The 21,196-nt window shown below is 35.3% G+C and overlaps 1 protein-coding gene across 1 annotated transcript in view; it reads left to right on the top strand.

The window, feature by feature from the left end:
* nAChRbeta1 (nicotinic acetylcholine receptor beta1) overlaps positions 1–21,196 on the top strand; it is a 584,647-nt gene that overhangs the window by 440,060 nt on the left and 123,391 nt on the right. Inside the window, exon 4 of the mRNA XM_069816523.1 lies at positions 11,854–11,963. Within this exon, the coding sequence (XP_069672624.1) occupies positions 11,854–11,963 (110 nt within the window). The remainder of the gene's footprint in view (positions 1–11,853; positions 11,964–21,196) is intronic.

The raw sequence follows: 21,196 nt of genomic DNA, 5'->3' as shown, positions 1-21,196 counted from the left end.
TTCGACGTAGAACTACGTAATTTCATTTGGGGAATGTAATCCCCCTTTTCTTTTCTTCTTGTGCAAGCGCTTCCCCCTTGAATTTCTTTTGTTCTACTTAAATTCACATTGCATTCTTTGTATTCCCCATATAGATCTACTCATTGGATTCCCCTTGTTCTCTTCTTCAAACGTGTCTCGGTGTTTTATTCACAATTCCACTGCTTGTCTCACGTTCCAGTCTTGCGTATTGCGTACAAACTTGTTTCACCCACTTAGCCGCGTGCCTACTGTCACTCTCCTAGGTTCTCCTCTACCCGCCGTGTTCGAGTATCAAACATCTGTATCTCTCAGCGTATTCCGAATCTCACCGGTCCGGTGACATCAATGACGTCACGTTGCAGCGAAATAAGGAACAAAACTGCTGGAAGGATCCATGCTGTCATGGCGACTGTACAAGTTGTTGTCTGTGCTACGCTAGCAAAATTTTGCGAAATTTTCGTACTCCTATCTTGTTCAAAGAAAAGATAGCATAAACAATTTATTTCTTGAACCAGTAGTAATAACTGGTCCGTTGACATGTTCGCTCATAAGCCATTAACATATCGTTTTTACGTTGTGCTCAGTACAAACAATACAGCAGAATTAAAGCAGAACACACCGCCATGACACAACAGTGCACGATGTTATTCGTCTGCTAATTCCCGCCCTATACAAGAACCAATCAGATTCACTGATGGCGGCTGATGGAGACTGCCACCACCTCTGCAAGTTGATGGCACCGGTGGAGCATCAATGACGTCATCGGTGGAATTCGGAACACCGTGATGCCATCGGATTGCTCACCGGTGAGATTCGGAATACGCTCTCTACACGTCTACACCCATTGAAAATTGAAAACATGTTTATATTAACTATTTTACTCGGAATAATTCATACTACCATCTAAAATATTTATTATTAATCCTGCGTACATACATGATGTGAGGACATTTTAGTACTTTTAGTTCAAGAGGTGAATGATGATAAAATTGATCAGAAAGAGAAAAATAAATTGGCTCATGGCTGGGTTATTGGCTGAGAAGATACTGCCTACTGAAGGATGCATTGGTAGGATTGGTGAACGGGAGAAATGTTCGAGGCAGAAGAAGATATCAAATGACAAACGACATTAAGATACATGGATCATATGCGGAGACTAAGAGGAAGGCAGAAAATAGAAAAAAAACTGAAGAATTCAGGGTTTACAATGAAAGACGTGCCCTTGGACAGAAGACTGTGGATGGATGGATGGATGGATGGATGGATGGATGAATGAATGAATGAATGAATGAATGAATGAATGAATGAATGAATGAATGAATGAATGAATGAATACCGCACATATATTATGTGTATACATAAATCTGAGATACTTACTTACTTACTGGCTTTTAAGGAACCCGGAGGTTCATTGCCGCCCTCACATAAGCCCGCCATTGGTCCCTATCCTGAGCAAGATTAATCCAGTCTCTGCCATCACATCCCACCCCCCCTCAAAATCCATTTTAATATTATCTTCCCATCTACGTCTCGGCCTCCCCAAAGGTCTTTTCCCCTCTGGCCTCCCCAAAGGTCTTTTCCCCTCTGGCCTCCCAACTAACACTCTATATGCATTTCTGAATTCGCCCATACGTGCTACATGCCCTGCCCATCTCAAACGTCTGGATTTAATATTCCTAATTATGTCAGGTGAAGGATACAATGCGTGTAGCTCTGCGTTGTGTAACTTTCTCCATTCTCCTGTAACTTCATCCCTCTTAGCCCCAAATATTTTCCTAAGAACCTTATTCTCAAAAACCCTCAATCTCTGTTCCTCTCTCAAAGGGAGAGTCCAAGTTTCACAGCCATAGAGAACAACCGGTAATATAACTGTTTTATATTCTAACTTTCAGATTTTTTTGACAGCTAAATCTGAGACATGCTTATTGAAAAACGTCCCGGTCTTTTATTCTGAATTTTACTGCTTCTTTAGTTCCCCGATCTTATGGCCAAATTTGTTCCACTCTCTTCGGCACGTTAATGTCTATTACTAGTCGCCCTTATTCCCTTTCAGACGGGCTACTGGACATGTACGAGTTTGTGCTAATAGAGATTGATTGATCTCTTGGGACCGAAACACATCAATTCCCTGTAATCTCTTGATACTGCATTCCACGACGGCTGAGAACCGAAAGGAAAGAGGCCACGCTGTCGATTCCTACAGATAATGTTATTTACAATTCACATTTCAAATAATAGTTTTCCTTACTTCAAAATTATGCCTTCTACAGTAAGACAAATCGAAACTTGTCACCCCAGAAACCATTAGATGTGGACAACATCGTAGCATATTAGGTTTCTTAGAGTTTTACCTTTTCTCTCAATTTTACAAATTTGATTTTCAGCATCACCCTCCGTTGCATTTCATAAATGATCATCACACAGGATTCCAAATGGAAGTAGGTGCTATGACAGGCGACGGACAATCACATGTTCTACTTCCGAGTGCAGATCACAACGATCATGAAGAGGTGCTGGTAACCTCGGGGAAACATTTTATAATACCCTCGCCAATCTCCTGATATAAAATGGTGATTAATTAAATCTGGTGACTGTTAGAAGTCTGCCTGACTAACATTTGTGTTATTATCGGATTATTAAATTTAATATCGGTAGTTTTACTTGTGTTTGTGATTCATTCAAGCCGGTGTTGGTAAAAAAAAAGGCAAACTTTAAAATTTAATTAGTAGGAATGATTCTACTACTGCTTCATCCAGCGGCCATAGACTAGGAGTTTCCTCTGTCTCCTCAACGCTTCAAGATATGTATATGCTGAGATGTTATGGCAAGTAAGGGGAGTCTGTATTTTCTTCTCTTTCAAAATATTGTCTCCTTCCAAAATACGGTTTAGGCCACAAATGACCTGTTCCGAGGCACTTCTAAAAGAGATCGACCAAAATCTCTTCCTCTTATACCGGATGATACAATAAAAGCGTGCAAAAATTAAACAGGAAATAGAGGATATTATACTGAACATTTTCATATAAGGAATATGGGATCTGCGAAGCGAGATTAAGGCGATCAATTTAGTTTCGCTCTAAATATCTGGATCGGCATTCTAGTCTACAAGATCATTTCACTGGGCCTTATCTCCTACGGCCTACCTGTCCACCTGAACGGCCACATGGAAGATTCATGCAGAGAGCTTTGTCTGAGCTGGAGGACGTAACTTTGCTGTCTGTGATAGAATGTGACTGCAGCACGACAGAGCATCGCCTCACTTCAAGGTAGATATCCGCAACCATCTGGATGTTACATTTCCTGGTCGCTGGATTGGAAGGGAAGATCCTATTCTAGTATACGCTGCGAGGTCATCCTACAAAAATCCACTCTATTATTATCCTATGACGATATCTAATATCACTTTTTGTAACAACTCAGTAAACACGGACATGGAATTAGTTGCCAGGGCTGTAGGCGACTGAGTTGTGATCAAAAACACGCCAGGGATATTTGAAAGTGTGAAGCTGAATCTCGTACGTCAATGTCATGCTTGCATTGGCGTGGGTGTCTGTCATTGTGAGCAACTGTTGTGAGATACAAAATGATATGTTGTTAACTCAAGTTGAAAATAATTTTAAAGTGTGAATAGTGAAAATGTAAATAAAAGTAATGTGGAAAAAGTAAGCAATAGAGATAGATATGTTTAAGTCCTCCTTAATCTGTTTTCTCAAGCCCCACGTTCACTATCTCAAGAGTGTTCAGCAGATCATTCTCTATTTCCTGTTTAATTTTTGCATGCTTTTACTGAATCACTCTGTAGGCCTATAAAAATTCTTGCTATAGTAGGGAGCAAAGATATTGGCGGGTCGTACATAGCACATTTTTGCACGTACCACCCCCTCTCTTCTGACCTGTCCATTGGGATGACTGACTGGCAGTGTGTCGATGCGTTCGGGTGTAGTTGCTTGCAAGCCAATCGTTGTGTATTGAGAGAGTAGTCATCGTAGCTGTTGTCTGTTCACTGTGCACATATTCAAACAGTAATTTTCAATACTAACAGTGGAATTGCTTCTGTGCCTAGTTGAGCGACATGTCTAGAAAGGGAGCGGATACGCGGAGCCAAGCGAAAGGAATTATTTATAGTGTTTACGAATACTTAAAAAAAAAAACTCTAATTAATACAACAAATTAAAATTTTCGTAATATGATTGAAATTCTGGTTGTTAAGAGAATGAGGAAAACAGGAATTAGGTTACTATAAGTTTAAGTGAAATATTTTAAGATCTGCTAGTATATTGGCAATATACTCATTGCAGTGAAGTAAATCGTTAAAAAGCATTGTGTTAGTATTATTATTATTATTATTATTATTATTATTATTATTATTATTAAATTTGCACTGATGGATTTCATTTAATATAGTATTACTAGCAATTGTTAAGTAAATTATATTATATAAAATAAAACCTGGGTACCGACACAATACTATTTACAAATTATTTACATCGTCAACATTAGTGATTTTACTCACGGGACTGGCTTCATCTTTTCTTGCAACCCTTGTCTTGTTCAAAAGGTCTCTGGTCACTGCTGTCAGTTGGTCACCTGCTGTGATTCTTCCTGCCGGAAGGTCCCTGTTGACTTTCTTTGTCGCAATCCCAGGACCGCTGACATCATTTTTGGCCTCATTTCTGAACAGCTGGAGCCATTCATCACGACTTCTACTCTTTGTGAAGCGGATGACAATTGGACGCGTCTTCCCTGGCCTGGATGGTATGCGATGTGCTACGCTTACATCATGTTGCACCAATTCACTACAGCCTATGACTTCCGATATTTGGTCAATGACTTCATAAGTTGATTGTTCATCGATCTCCGGAACTCCAAATAGCATTATATTGTCTCTGCGTGTGTACTGCTGCAGATCACTCACTTCCTGTTTGAGATGGTCATTTTCTTGCACTAGCCTCTTCATCTCCTCCTGCGTGGAGTTGAGTTCATGTCTTGTGTGCGCCAATTCCTCTCTAAGACTGTCGAACTTGGAAGATATGAATTCAACTGATTTTCTTAGTTCATTCACCTCAAAATACGAATGCTATTCGATACATTCGATACCAGTATAGTAGCTATAAAATCATGTCGCATATTGTATACCAGTAGTTTGTATGATAACAAATGTAGTGTTCACATGTGCTGTTGTTTAATGAAATAATTATAATGCTGCGCACAGAAATTACACTAAATATGACACACAGACAGTGTTTATATATAAACATTATTTCGATGTTACAGACTTTAGGTTACGTAGCGAGGAGTGAAAGATGTTTCGGAAGCGACCCTTCGAAGAACGTTTACAGATAAAGTAGGGGTGGAACGTGGGTTGGGTAGTATGAAGGGGTATACCTCCATCCGCCAATATTTCTGCTCCCTACTATAAGGATATCTTGTCGATAACATCCTAAGAATACGTTCCTTCCAATTGTCTCTGTTAGGCCTGTCCCTCTTCCAATATGTTGATTTGTCCCGATTTCTTCCTTATATCGAAGTTTCTCTGTCACGTTTGGCCACTCCACACAATGATTTCATAAAGGTCATTTGGACTGCTTCTAATCTTTGCTTATATTGCTTTCTTAATATCCATGTTTCACTGGCATACTTAAGAGCTACTTTTTACTATAAATACTGAGCTAACATAAACCAACTGCACTTTTTGTCTAAGACAGTGATGTCAACTGATGTCCATAGGAGCTAGCGCGCGCTTTAGAGCCCAGGAGAACCTGAGCGCTTTACAGCGGAAAGGAAAGAGACAGACGAAAGAGGTAGTATATGCCGCTTGGTCGAGCTATATACAGGGATGGCCAGCACTGATTCAATGGATAAAGGGAAGAGAACTTATTAAAACTGTATCCATGTTAATTTTCAGATTTGTCTGAGATGTATAAGTGCATTATAAGAATCTAAGTTTTAATTTTAATGTTCATTTTTCACAAGTTTGCTTTTTTATTGAAAAGGAATATTTTCTCAACTTTTTTTTTTACAGAAAAGTGACATTTTCAGATATGTTTGTTTAGTAGCCTTACAGGTACTAAAACAATGTTTTCGTAAATCTAATATATCGTAAATACGTATTACTGAAGACAGTGTATTAAAATGTTTGTAAGGAAATGAATTAACAAAGCAAAAACTGTTACATCACAAACAAAAGATATGTGCCTATGTGTTGGTAAAACGACAGCTCTATAGCTTCAGCAGATTTCGAGATAATTTAATATTCTGATAACAGAAAGTTGCGCACCAATATCACCTAAAAATATAATGCGATAAGAGTTTTATTATGTAATATTAGTTACAGTTAAAACATATACCTAGACAACTTTGCTTTGTACTATAATATTGTTTTGATTACTTTTATAAGGGTAAAGATACCATCAATATCAACTTCAACTTATCATGTCATATTCAGTGTCTTTCTTTGGTATAACACTTTCTTTATGAATGATGTGCTTAATTCACTTAGTACAGTAAATAGTTGTAGTCATTACGGAATTTGTGTGAATATTCTTTCTTTGCTCTTTATTATGTTATTAACGTTTAAAACACAACTGCAATATTAGGCTAAGAAATAGGTGTTAGTACTTTTGTTTTACAGACAATATACAAAATAACAAACAGAAAGAAGCCATATAAAAATAACGACATAAAATTTCACGTTCCGTTTGAAGTTTGTGCACCACTGTTTTCTTAATCCAACAGGCTGCTTATTCCTCCTAGCATACCTAGCGCTTAATGCCCGCGCACGACGTCAAAGTCAGAAAAATGCGCTTGCTTTGACATCACTGGTCTAAGACAACACGTTACATTGACAAAAATCTATGTCATAGGCTCAATAGAGCCCATTACTATGGACCACATACAACGTAAAAACGGCGTTTTAAGAGTATGAAACTCTAAGACATATAAATTTTATATGTATATACTAAAATACCAAAAAAGTGAATAAATCGGTTACTACACCTCGGGGGAAATCCACTTTTCTTCGTATACCAAGTTTTAAGAATGTTGTGCTGCATCTAAACTTGCGTCAATTGCCCTACCACGCCTCTACTCTTAAGATTATCTGTAAGAAGAAGCGCCGTTAACATGTTAGAAGCAAAGTTATGTAACATTTTATTTAAAATCATTACTGTCAAAAATGAGGTAACACCTGAATGCCATTTACAAGTTTCGCGGGCGCATGTCTCTACATCACACATTATCAGGGTTGATCAATAAAACCTCTCCACGAAGCATCAGGCATTTGTTTGGCGTAACACATGTCGAAGACTAGCCGCAGAGACAATTCCTGGAAGTCAGATAGCTTTGCGGGAGATCCCACGAGCCTCAGACCAACTCCAAAATGTTCAATTAACCTAATGTAACTTTTTATATGATAGAAGAAATAGAAATTACTCTGCGTAGGTATGTTAATCTAAGTGGCGGATTTTTGCCTATTTGCATATTTTATTCTTTAGTTGCAAATCATTATGCTATCATTGCATAAATGCATTTCAAGTTATTTGTAAACAAAAGTCAAGATTTTATAGTGCATATACTATACTTTTTCCAGTTGTATTTCAGATGGTATCAAATATATTTCAGAAAATAAGCAATGCATTTAATATTACATAGTCACTTTTATTTTACAAAATAACAAATGTAGGCCTACTTGAGATTTTAACATAAGTTTAAAAAAATGGAAAATGGGTTTAAAAATTCCTCAACTTTATTGCACATAGAATGTTAGAAGGTTTAGAACAGAATTAATAAAGTGTCTCCATACTCATACTTTCTATTGAACTGATGAATTGTTTATGCCTGTAAATCTAATTAATTTGTTTACTATGTATCATAGGCCTCTATTTTGTATTGTTCCACGCTTCAAAGCTGCAATGCTAAAGTAAGATCTATGAAATACAATAAACTAAATGAAACTTAATGAAAAATGAAGACTAGTACTTCATACAACGTAAGAATTTTTAACATACATGCGAGGTTAAATGTTGTGGAATGATGATAAAAACATAACTTTGGTATTTGAGGAATTGTACAATAAGCATGGGAGTAATATCAAAGTACTTTAAGAGACCCTACTCAGATCCATTAGACAGTCGAATGAAATACATCGAGTCCGATGACGTGGAAAGCCAGGATTTTACTCAAATGGCGATGGTAAATTATATTGAAATAGCGTTTAAACTATACTTTTTTTTTTAAAGATGGGACATGACAGGAGCGTTGAGATCGGAAAAACAACTGAATGTCACATAGCGTGGTAGGCCTGTTGCTATGGTAACAACGGTTGAGTTGCCAAACTTACCGTTCCCACATGGCGAGTGCTTAATAGCTCTCTTGGCGACATATATTGTGCACACAATGTTAGCATTGGTACGTTTCGTCTTTGATTCTCTGTCGATTTTTGTATTGTTTTCTTACCTTTGCGTCAATTATCAATTAATGTTTTAACGTCAGCCATCTTAACGTCAATTGGTACCTTCCATGAGCTGACCAGTGGCGTAGCATGAAATTTTGAGCAGGGGAAGCTAACTCAAGTTATCTTTCATGCAATATGAGAAAAAGTATTACAAAAATACAATCTTAAAATAAATAATAGTCAATTTCAAGCCAGCAGTCGAAGATTGGTTGGAACATCGTAAGTAACACTAATAAGGCATGACCTCAAATGATACGTAGTAAAATATAATTTCACGGTTTACACATATCTCTTAACAAATAGACACTTATACGTATAACATTAGCTCACTCCCTGTCATACTTAGAGAAATCACAATATTAGTATCATTACGTAAGTATGCGTCTGTCTTTTGGTTGTGTCCTTCATTGACAGCAAGGGAGTCGGTCATTTGTTTTTTTAAATCACACTTTTGTTCGTAAGTCAGTCTTGATAATACAATTGTCCTAAAAAATCAAGTAAATTAGTGTCAGGAACTGTTATTTCGCTCATTATTTATTATATCAGCCACAATGCACACTAACACTTCAACTGAACACAACTGACGAAAAGGGATAACTCGGAAACCACTATTTTAAATGTTAAAGCTAGCTTCTTTAGCTTCTTGCGAGCCTTGCGACTAGGGTAGTTTAGTTAGAAAGGGACGGAAAATCTGCGGGGTGAATTACACAGAAGAAACCAGTCTGCTTGGAAACTGGTATGTGCAGGCTTCTTGTTTACTGCTGCATCACAAATCATCCTGAGCTGCCGCATCACAATATTTAACGCGTAAATATAAATTCTATTAAAATTAATAAATAATTTTCTCCATAAACTGCAGGTTTATTATGAAATTATTATTAACTGGGGAAGCTAAGCTTTTTAGCTTACATTGACGCTACGCCACTGGAGCTGACAGCGTGGTAGTCCATATTGGCAACATAGCACTGTAGTTCCAAGTTCGGCCGCTTAACTGTCATGTCCCATCTTTAAAAAAAAAAAAAAGTATAAGCAACAGTCAATAAATATAGGAGTACCTGAGAAACTTGTCGGAAGTATTTCTTCTATATAAAATCCAATCTTTTGTCTCTGATATAATAATACTCGTAAGTTATGACTTTCGGGTGACTGTCCAACGTTGCTTAAAGTAGATCCTACAAACGTGTAATATGAAGACAGTCAAAGATAACATGAACTTCATTATTTGGTATTATTTCAACAAGGAAGCTTATTTGATTCGCTGGTTCATGGTTTCTGTACTGTTCACATCACGTGCATTTCGTACTTGTACCCTTAGAAATAATCACCATGTCTTCCATCTCTTTGCTCTACAGAAGTCGTAATTGTAATAAATGGGACATATTAAAACAAAAGAGCACATTAAGCACACAGACAGGGTCCCAGATGTAGAGAATTCTCCAGCGGAGGAATGAACGGGAGTGCACACAACGTTGGGGGTTCGCGTATTTCAATAATGCTCCAATGTATACAGACTAGACGTTGATGGTAATATTCTGTCTGGATGTTGCGTTCTGTCTCTCATGAACTCGCTGTTTAAGGCGAAAGGTATCCGGAAATCGTCTTGTAGCTTAAGACAAGCAACGGAGCCATTTAGGGAAAGTGTGGAAGAACACACACACACGTACGTACATTTTCGAAGAAAGCGAGTTTTGTGAAAACGGTTTTACAAAATGCACTTTCCAGATTCCGTTCTTGAGAATACAGCAATAAGATTTTAAATTAAATACTAACTTACTTACTTACTGGCTTTTAAGGAACCCGAAGGTTCATTGCCGCCCTCACATAAGCCCGCCATTGGTCCCTATCCTGAGCAAGATTAATCCAGTCTATATCATCATATTCCATCTCCCTTAAATCCATTTTAATATTATCTTCCCATCTACATCTCGGCCTCCCTAAAGGTCTTTTTCCCTCCGGCCTCCCAACTAATACTCTATATGCATTTCTGGATTCGCCCATACGTGCTACATGCCCTGCCCATCTCAAACGTCTGGATTTAATGTTCCTAATTATGTCAGGGGAAGAATACTATGCGTGCAGTTCGGTGTTGCGTAACTTTCTCCATTCTCCCGTAACTTCATCCCTCTTAGCCCCAAATATTTTCCTAAGCACCTTATTCTCAAACACCTTTAACCTATGTTCCTCTCTCAAAGTGAAAGTCCAAGTTTCACAACCATAAAGAACAATCGGTAATATAACTGTTTTATAAATTCTAACTTTCAGATTTTTTTAATACAATTTAAGAAAATTTTGCCTTTACGTTAAAGTACGAGTAAATTAAATTTAAATAAAATTGCCAATGTAAGTTATTTTTTTTTTTTAATTTTTGTGTTTGTGCTGGTCTTATTGTGCGTCCTTTAATTTGAAAACAGTTTTATTATTATGTGTGCATATATTATGCATGTTCATATATATCATGTATGATATATAATATACTTAAGAAAACTATACATATTTTGTTTTTGATTCGTATATGTAGGTCTACCTAAAAATACAATATTTAATATAGAATTTGCAAATTATTTTTACATACAATTTTTCAGTCAGTTATTTGTGTCTTCTGAAAAATTATAATTTTACAGAAAGCGAGTTTTGGAAATACGGTCCTCGATTTTTTTATAGTGCCTCGTGCGCCAAAAAACAAACTACAACCTTTATGTTTCCTTCAAATTCATGTTTATGCCTTCTCATTAATTTAATTCTCTAGAATATAAAGTTCTTAAACCTGCAAATAGTCACGGATCAGGTATGGAAGAATTTATAGGAATCATAGTATATTTCTTGTCCAATATGTAAGTAAATACAGTAATAGAAAATAATCCATGGTAGGTTCATAAACCGGAATTCCTTTTTTCTCCTCATCCACTTCGTCAGATTGTCCAGATCCAGTTTCACAACGTGCAGTAGGATCTATAATGTAAGCCTCATTGTTCTGACGATCAATAACAAAGACATCAGCACGTCTAGGACTGCTTTTGGTTGCAATACAAGAAACCTCCTGGTGAACATCAAATTTTTGTTTCAATATGCTTGACCAAAATCTCTCCAAGAGAACTTCTAAGCAATGCTCCATACGGACAAGAACCCAACACTTGTGATAATGTTTCCTTCCCAGTAATACTCTGTATTCTTCATTACTATAATTCCTTTTCGGTATCTCACCTTGCAAGCCTTCCCCTCCTTCAGATAATTTCAAGCATATACACAAAAAGAAAGTAGCAAAATGGATTAAAGTAACGCAATGTGTGTCAACACGACGCCGAATCTCCAGTGCAACACAGTTCCAGGTGAATCAATGTAAGAATCTTTGATGATAACAGAAGCACTTGGTGTGTTTTCAGGTGTGGAGCGACTATCAACTGCAGTGGGATGAAGCAGACTACGGCGGTATCGGAGTCCTCAGACTTCCGCCGGATAAAGTATGGAAACCGGACATAGTGCTTTTCAACAAGTAAGTTCAAATATCCAGGCGATATTCTTTATGTGCATACAATCTGATAGTTAAGAGCCAATAAATTATTTATTACTCTCTAGTCGTCAGTAGTAATGCGAATGGAGGCAATAATTTATCATTTTTTCTTTTCTTTATAGTTTGTTTATATCCTTCCGCGCGCATTTTTATATATTTATCACATATATAGTTAGGCTGTGTTTTCTTAATCATTTAGTTCATATGTCCTTATTTATTCATTTCAATGTTCATTATGCCATTTAAACATATATTCCATTAATTCATTTATTTACTTACTCCTATGTGTATTATTAGGACTATTATTATTATTATTATTATTATTATTATTATTATTATTATTATAGCACTAAAAATAAATCATAAGAATTAAAAATTATCGCTTAGACGAAGTTTTCTTGAATTCCTGCTTCATTCTGATCAAAAATAAAATATTTTTTTATTAATGACCATACGTAAAAACTTGTTAAATTAACTACTTTTAATAATGTACAATGTTAAACGTTGAAATGTAAGTTGTACTATACCTTTGTGACTAGTTTCGGCGTCGGTTCCGTCATTATCAAACATTATAGTGAGATTTTGCGACTTCTTTCGGCTTCTTGCTGGGTGTCATTGTGAGGGGAATGTATACCTCGTGGTAGGAGTGTGTTTGTGATTGTGTCAAAAAGGCTATGCGTTTTTAAATTCAGTTGAGTGTTGAGGATTATGTGGCATTTGAGTTTTTGACTACTTTTCTTATTTCAGAAGCAGTATAAAATAGAGTTCAGATTTTTAAGTTAAATGTTTAATTAATTACATATTTTCCCAATTTTAGCTCTATGCTATATTATACTTGTATATCATATAGGCTAATATATTTTGTCAGTTGCCATACCTTGTACAGATGGACAGGTCAATAAATTTAATTACAATAAAATTCTTGAAGTGAATAAAAACACTGTGAATACAAATAGTCCTTTAACATCAACTTAACTTCTTCATTTTATAAAACTGTAATATAGGCTATCAGGTGGTAATTTGTTTACAATGTCACTAATAGAAACAACGGGGATCTTTGAATAATAAGATGCTCTGTACTTTTCAATAATTACTTAATATTTTTGTATAGGCCCTAATACATTCGTTATGTTTGCAAAAAAAAAAAAGTTTTGAAGAGGTGCTTGTGTGTGAATAAAAAATTCTCTGTAAGTCTAAATGTCACAATAGCATGCCTTGTCGCAACAAGGGACTTGTGAGACAAAAAAGTAATAATATTGAGTTCTGTGACATAATTATTCATAATTCAACAAAAAAATAGTAATGTTTAAGCATCCCATAACATAATTATTTGTGTAATAAAACTATTTTGTGTTTTAATAACAACGTCATTGTTTGTTTGTTTGTTTGTGTACTTGTTTACTTTTTTCTTAATCTGTTATCTTTCATCATTTATATTGTTTTGTATGCTTTGTCTCTAATTTGAGGAAGCATAATAAAATAATAATAATAATAATAATAATAATAATAATAATAATAATAATGTTCATGTGCGAGTACCAATTTCCTAAAGTCTTTTTAGTAATACGTTATTTCTAAATGTAATTGAATTACATAAGTGAAAACTAGAATTTCTTCGGGTTTTGTCGGATTTCGCGTTCTGAAATCGTTACAACGGATTTTTACTAATAACAATCAGTTATTTCTAGATCTGACTTCATTATAGTGATCAAAACTAGAATTTCCTGAAGAGTCACAGTTATTTCTAGATGTAACTGAATTACGTAAGTGAAAACTAGAATTTCCTAAAGGGTCATAGTTATGTCTAGATGTAACTGAATTACGTAAGTGAAAACTAGAATTTCCTAAAGAGCTTTGTCAGAACTAGAATTTCCTAGAAACTTCGAGTTTTGACGGATTTGCGTTATGACTGTAACATTGACATGAAACTTAGGAAATACATTCTTGAGATATCAAACCAAATAATGGGCTTAGTTTTAATATATATAGTATGTTTTGTGTGTAAAATTGTAGTGTACTTCGTAAATTTGTAGTGTTTTCTGTAACGCAGTTTTACTCCTGGTTGAGTGTTAGAGAAGGCCGTATGGCCTTAACTCTGCCAGGTTAAATAAATCATTATTATTATTATAATTATTATTATTATTATTATTATTATTATTATTATTATTATTTTACCAAAAATCGCATACATCCTCCTTAAATCAGCAACCGAAATCCAGGCTGTACTCGTCAGTTCATAAGCACAACATTCAACGAAGTTAAACATTGTTAAATTAAGGATATAAAGCTTGTGCTACATTTCCGAGAAAAGTGTAAGGAATTTCATAGTTTGAAGCAAGACAGGTGAGATAATCGGATTCTGAAAGTGAGGTGGGGAGGGTAATGGTGTCGTTCCGCTAGGTGACCAAGCCATATCAAGACGAGTGGATGCCGTATGTATCTAGTAAATGCATCGTGTTTTATCCCCTTTCCAACACTCGCGTAAAAAGCTTATTGGCGTTCCATAAAAACAAGGCCGGGAAGAGTTAGCAGCAGGCGGGAGAGCATGATCCCTTCACAGTGTAAACATCCTTTACCTTGCTGCCATTTTCTTTCCTGGAAGTAAGGATGACCAGCAGTAAGCAGAAGTCTCGGAGAGCGAGAAAGAGAGACAAGCAGGGGAAGAAAGAAACACAGTAAGCTGGGGAATATCCCAAGAGGGACTAGTCTTCCAGAGGAGTGCTGGTGATGGTGTACTAAAGGGAGGGCTCGGCGTATCTGAGTGCCTGAACACATTGGCACGTCAGACCACACTCGTGTGCTTGCTTACTTTGCCCACACCCCACCTCATCGTTTCACTCAACATCATTTACCTTTTCCGTTTTTTTTTTACATTGCCCAAAGGAAAAAAGAATCTCATGCAATCAGAATTTGGTCCTCCCTTAAACTTTATATATTGAGTCGTTTGCTAACGTTACACAAGAAAATGTTGGAAGCCCAAATTGTACGTTCAGCACAAAAAATATACATAAAAGTTCGGAACGTTTAAATAACAGAGATCCTATTCACTTTTTTATTTTCGTTTCTCCCTCTTTCTGAGAAAATAAAAGGGACCCACAGAAATACAAAAATAGTAATATACAGGTCAGTTTTGTTGCATTTGCAAAATGGTCGTCGCTATACCGAATTTTAGATGGGTTTTCTTTAAAGACGACATATCTATCGCATACCGTTTAGATACATAATAGATTTTACCCTAGGTCATATATACCCAGATTGCTCTGCGTTATAGGCTTTGACGGTAACAACTTTGGTCATGTTTACTTTGCTGCCATCTACTTGTTACATAAGGAGTCACGTCATAACTCCCATTTTAATTGCATTAGCGACTGTACTGCCATCTCGTGTGCGTTTACGGCGGACGGGTGGCGATCCTGGTAGTTGTTCTCTTCAAAGTGAAACCGATTTTAACATAGGAAGGAGCAATCTACTGTATGTGTGATCTGGAATTTTACTTATGGGGTTTATCGTAGTTTAGTTTAGTTTAGTTCAGTTTAGTTTAATCTCAAATCATTAAGGCTGTGGATCAGTGAAAAGAAAACATTTGAAAAATGAAAATTTTGTTTTAACTCTAAAAAATAAGATAATGTTTCTAAATCTGTACTTATTTTGACACTTTAAAGTCCCTCAAAACGAATTTAAAGAGATCAGCGCGTGCGTGGAGTTGGGCTTATTGTTGTTTAGTCTAGTTTAGTTTAGTTTAGTTTAGTTTAGTTTAATTTAGTTTAGTTTAATCTCAAATCATTAAGGCTGTGGATCGGCGAAAAAACATTTAAAAAATGGAAATTTTGTTTTAACTCTAAAAAATAATATAATATTTCTAAATCTGTGCTTATTTTGACACTTTAAAGTCCCTCAAAACGAATTTAAAGGGACCAGCGCGTCCGTGGAGTTGCAACCCTTTAAACTGACACTCAGTTGTCATTCTGACGGACTTTGTTCTTCATTCTAACTAATTTTACTTTTCGTTCAGTTCATATTTCGCGCTGTTATATAGGAGAAAAATGTGTGCGGTAGACCTGTATAGGAAGGAAGAATATCGATAATATAAATATCTAAGCTTGTCTTGTATGGGAAAGGATCCCAAAGAATTCAACGGAGCGAGTTCTTCAACAAAGCAACACATAGGTCAAGCACATAAGAGACTCAGACTGGCCAAAATATCTGCAGAGGAATAAAAGAAGAAGGAAGAATGTCCAACATATAGTGTTGGCTAGTTTTAAGCGACAGAATTTTCTGTATATCGTCGTCGTTCCTGCAATAACTCCTCTGTGACATATTTACCGATTTTCAGATTTTTGCTCTATTAAATAACTTAAATAGTGATACAGCAAATAATTAAATCCCCTATATGTAATTATATTTCTTTGTTTCGAAAATGTAACAATTCACAGTCTCCTTTGTGCGGCTGCCATAGGATGAATAAATGTTTTTTTTTCTTACTGAAAATTTTTATATTTTGCACATAGAAGTTATTGCAGGAACAACGACGAAATGCATGTTGTAGTTTGATACTCGTTTTCTCCATTTTCCAATTTTCAACATTTTGTAACATTCAAAATGATCTAATGAATGAGTTTTTATCCAATCTCAGTGAAATTTCGCACAGAAGTTCACTAAAGTGTGTGGAGTAAACTGACACATGTGTTTTCTTCTGCCATTGAAAGTATTGAAATCACCGCATGTTGAGGATGTGATAAGTTTTAAAAAATTTAAAAATTAAAAAATGAAAGAATAAATATTTTTTCTCAAAAAGTAATTGGAAAAATATGAAAATCATGTATCACATTTTACATACGTCTATCCGGAGTAAGTAAATATAAATTTAAAGAAAAATTATTTGAACTTAGAAAATTGGGACAATAATAGTTCAGTATTTTTAAAAAATACAAAAATTAATTATAAGTAAACGAACTGGAATATCAAAGTGAAAATTTGTGTATTGCATTTCCTCATTGTAAGAAATATGTGCTAAAAGTTTCAGATTTCAGATTAATTGGTGTAAAAATGTAGAAGTTAGAAATTTCACAGATTCATAGCCTTAATCATTTTCTACACAGAGACAATAGGCTTAGATCTTTGTTTCAGTTTCTCCTTCCAGACACTCGAGTTTATATATATATATATATATATATATATATATATATATATATATATATATATATATATATATATATTTAAGTCTTATACAGAATGTTCCAGAATTCGGATTACATGCCCGAAAAATGTTGAATTACATAATATAACAATACTGTATTTTGCAAATAAATGTTACTCCTGTGATCGTAGCTCAAGCCATCCACATGCTGCTTTAAAACTAAACGTTCATGGTTCAAACCATGTCTCTCTTTTTTGTTCCTTCATTTCACATGTTATTATAATTATATTATGTCCTTCATAATTTCGTAAAAGAGCATTGTTATTTATCAGTTCCTTATCTTTTTATTGCTTGTTACAATGTTAAACTTCCGTCGACGAATTCAATTCTCTGTTTGCGTTAAATTACGTCTCACTGTTACACTGTACAAAAATGAATTCCCTTAGGAATGTAACACAATAAAAGCCCAATATGAAATTTCCACTTTTGGTGTCAGGCCTATATTAAGGCTAAAATATTTTAACTGTACTTGTGAAGATATACTGTCAGTTGCTGGGTTCTGTGGCCGTCGTAGCGGCACGCACGCGGACAGGGGAGAAGCCGTGAGTGAGAGGGGAATTGGACTGCTTTGTGGAAATAGCTATTTCCCTCTCACTCACAGTTTCTCCCCTGTCCCCGCGAACGATGGTATGATCTCTCTACGCTGACCACAGAACCGAGCAACTGACTATACGTATATTTGTATAACTTGGAAGGATTAGACCCAAATTAATCAAACTACATTACTTTTTACGAGGTTAAATGCAACTTGTGCTAGTAAAACTGCAATGTGTAACAACATTAAGTTCTCATTAGTGAGACAAAGTTGAAGTTTATACAGATGAAGCATCGTTGCAGACATTCTTTGAATTCGTACGGCGATTGTCAGTCAGCAGAAATTATTTATTACACGAATAGGTAGTTTTCATATTCATTATTAGGTTATTGAAGTCACAGATACCCAAGTAGGGGCGTACGCAACGGAGGATTACAGGGTTTGAACCCCCCCCCCTTGAACTTAAAAAAAAATACATATTTAGATTTGAATATTTTTTTATCCATAATTGCTTTCCGTTTCCTAATATTCCACTGTCAGAGTAACAAAATCTACATCGACATAAGGCATAGTCCTCCAACCTCATAGTCCATTGTAACCTTCACCTCTATCGGGGATAGGATCACAGTATACTCCCGGTTATCCGTGAGTGAGTTATCCGTTTCGCCGACTAACCGTGCGTGGTATAATTAATATACAAACCATTTTCCAAATTTGAAATATTTTAAAATTGAACCTTTTAAAAAAGAAATTCATAAAATTATTCATGATATATAATATTAACAAATATGTGTATTTTTTACCTTTTTATTACTGTCGACTGTGGAGTAACGGTCAGCGCGTCTGGCCGCGAAACCAGGTGGCCCGGGTTCGATTCCCGATCGGGGCAAGTTACTTGGTTGAGGTTTTTTCCGGGGTTTTCCCTCAACCCAATATGAGCAAATGCTGGGTAACTTTCGGTGCTGGATCCCGGACTCATTTCACCTTCATCTCATTCAGACGTTAAATAACCAAAGATGTTGATAAAGCTTCGTAAAATAACCTACTAAAAAAAATATATTACTGTCGACTATGATCATGTTTTTATTGAATGTCACTGCCTTGTATCTGATTATCAATTTATATTAATTTTTTTTTCCTTTTTTTTTTTGCTCTTGTGTGTTAGTTATCAGTTTGAATTAAGTTAATTCGTGTATTTAGTAAATTATCTTCGTAAATTTTATGTTATAACTTATTATTGGCTAAGACCACAACGCACACGAGCCTAGCTCTTACGGTAGTGGATAGAAACATTTTTGTTGTATAATTTTAATTTGTACTCGCTTTGCCTATTAGCTAAATAAATAAATAAAATAAAATAAATAAAAATGAAAAGGAACTTAGTCAATTTTTTTCGTCTGCTCATGAACATAAACAAGTTTTCAGAGAAAATAGTGACAATTATGTGTTTTGAAAATACTTCGGGGAACCACAAAATGAATCTGCTTCCAATGGTAAACATAATCCTCGTAACTTTTTTCAGTAAAAGGAAGAATTTTGGAATGACCATCCTACCCCAATATCCCGGTTGCACGGGTAATCGGGCGCAACCGTATTTTACATGCCGTAAATCTACGACACGTGACTCTCAACATTATTTCCCTTCTCGAGGAAGTCATATTCAAAATATTTTATCAACAGTAATCTCACTAGAGGTTTTGATTTATCTAGAGAAAATCAAAACTAGAGTAGGATTTAATTGACTATTACACGATTATAAGAAAGTATATAAATATTAGAAGTAACAAAGTACTCCAATACAATAAAATATTAATTGGCTTACGAAAATACAACTGTCTTCAAATGTATTATTGTACCATCTCAACATTACGCTAGATGGCAGCAGTGTTTTATGATTATGTTTTCTTGTTATCAGTTGTGCCAACTATGGAATCTTCATTGAACTCTGTGGACGGTTACTGTCAAGAAGGCTTTGTTGATTCAGTTTCATTTTTATTAAAACATTTGCATTCCACCTCAATCATCCGGATCCCAGTAATCAACGTCACTTGACAGATGATTTTCAATAAATCAAAGTGCTAGAAACTGAATTTAACTCAGAGTTTGTTCTGAGAATACTTCCAAAACTGGACTGGGAAACACTCTGGAATGCTGCTGATAGTATTGGCCATTCTGGTGACTTGCCGCAGACCCTGAGTGATGATTATGAAAATGATATTTTGAATTCCTGAAGAAAGTTCACCATGTTTTGCTTGAGGTCGAAGTCATCGATGGAGAATTCATCTGCCCAGAATCGGGAAGAAAATTTCCCATAAATAAAGGGATACCAAACATGCTTCTTCATGAAGATGAACTCTAATTAAGTAAATTAAATTTGTACTGTGCTGCTATATTGTTTGTGCACAAACTTGTATTGCCACTGTCCTGTCATTTAATGTATTTTATATTAAGTTGTTTCATAGAGTGTAATATGTGACTTAGAATTGTGAACGTTATGTAGCCTATAACAACTTATAATGCTATTTGTAACATATTGTATATACGTAGAGTAAAAATAAATAACAATATAAATAATAAAAAAAAAAATAAAAAAAAAATAAATCTTAGTATTAAACAATCTCTGATACGTGACTATTCATAATATCATATAGCAGAAGCTATAACATAACCTAAATAATATAAACGAGTGTTAGAAAAGTTTTAATTAGGGATGATGAAATAAGCAAGAAACATTTTAATTAACGATGATGAAATAAAAAATAAACATGAATAATTTTAAAAGAAACAATTATTGAAAGTAGGTACAATTTTCAAATTTGAATGTTTTAGTGATTGGTGGGTTCAGTTGATGTTATATTGGACGTGTGCGTAAAAGAAGTGAACTCGGTGATGTATATGGTGTATTCCTGAACTTATTCAGGATTTCCGAATGGTGCTCTTCATTTATTTGTAAATAGGGTTTCAGGGAAGATGCATAGCTATGACGAGTGATCTTTATTAATTCTTGTTCTTGAATGCCAATGTGAGTCATATTTGAAAGTGCTGTGCATCGACTGGAGTGGTTTGTAATTTTCTGTTTGAAATGTTGGCAAACAAAGAAACAAATGCTAGGGTAGTGATAAAAAATAAACAAATGCTAGGGAAGCGATAAAATTAAACAAATGCTAGGGACGCGATAAAATTGTGCGATAAGCAGCCATGATTGGTTGAAAGACGTCCTTTAGTACCGTTTTATTGGTCAAAAGTAGTGTGACGTAGTAAAAGTGTAATAGTCAGCTTAAAAATCCATCGTTTTCGGCAGGGTTTGAACTCGCGAACTTTGGTTCGAGAGCAAGCTTCGTAGCCTCTAGACTTTATAGGGAGAGGAGAAACGTATATAAATCATTACAGGAAGCACATAGGTTTATTCGTCTTAGTCAATTTCGCAGTGTCAGTTTGGAAACTTCTGCTTTATGCAATAAACGGACAGCCTAATGTTAAAAT

This window comes from Periplaneta americana, chromosome 17 (assembly GCF_040183065.1).
Source record: "Periplaneta americana isolate PAMFEO1 chromosome 17, P.americana_PAMFEO1_priV1, whole genome shotgun sequence".
Lineage (NCBI taxonomy): Eukaryota > Metazoa > Arthropoda > Insecta > Blattodea > Blattidae > Periplaneta > Periplaneta americana.
The sequence above is the reverse complement of the archived record's forward strand: the minus strand, read 5'-3'. Positions and strand labels throughout refer to the sequence as shown.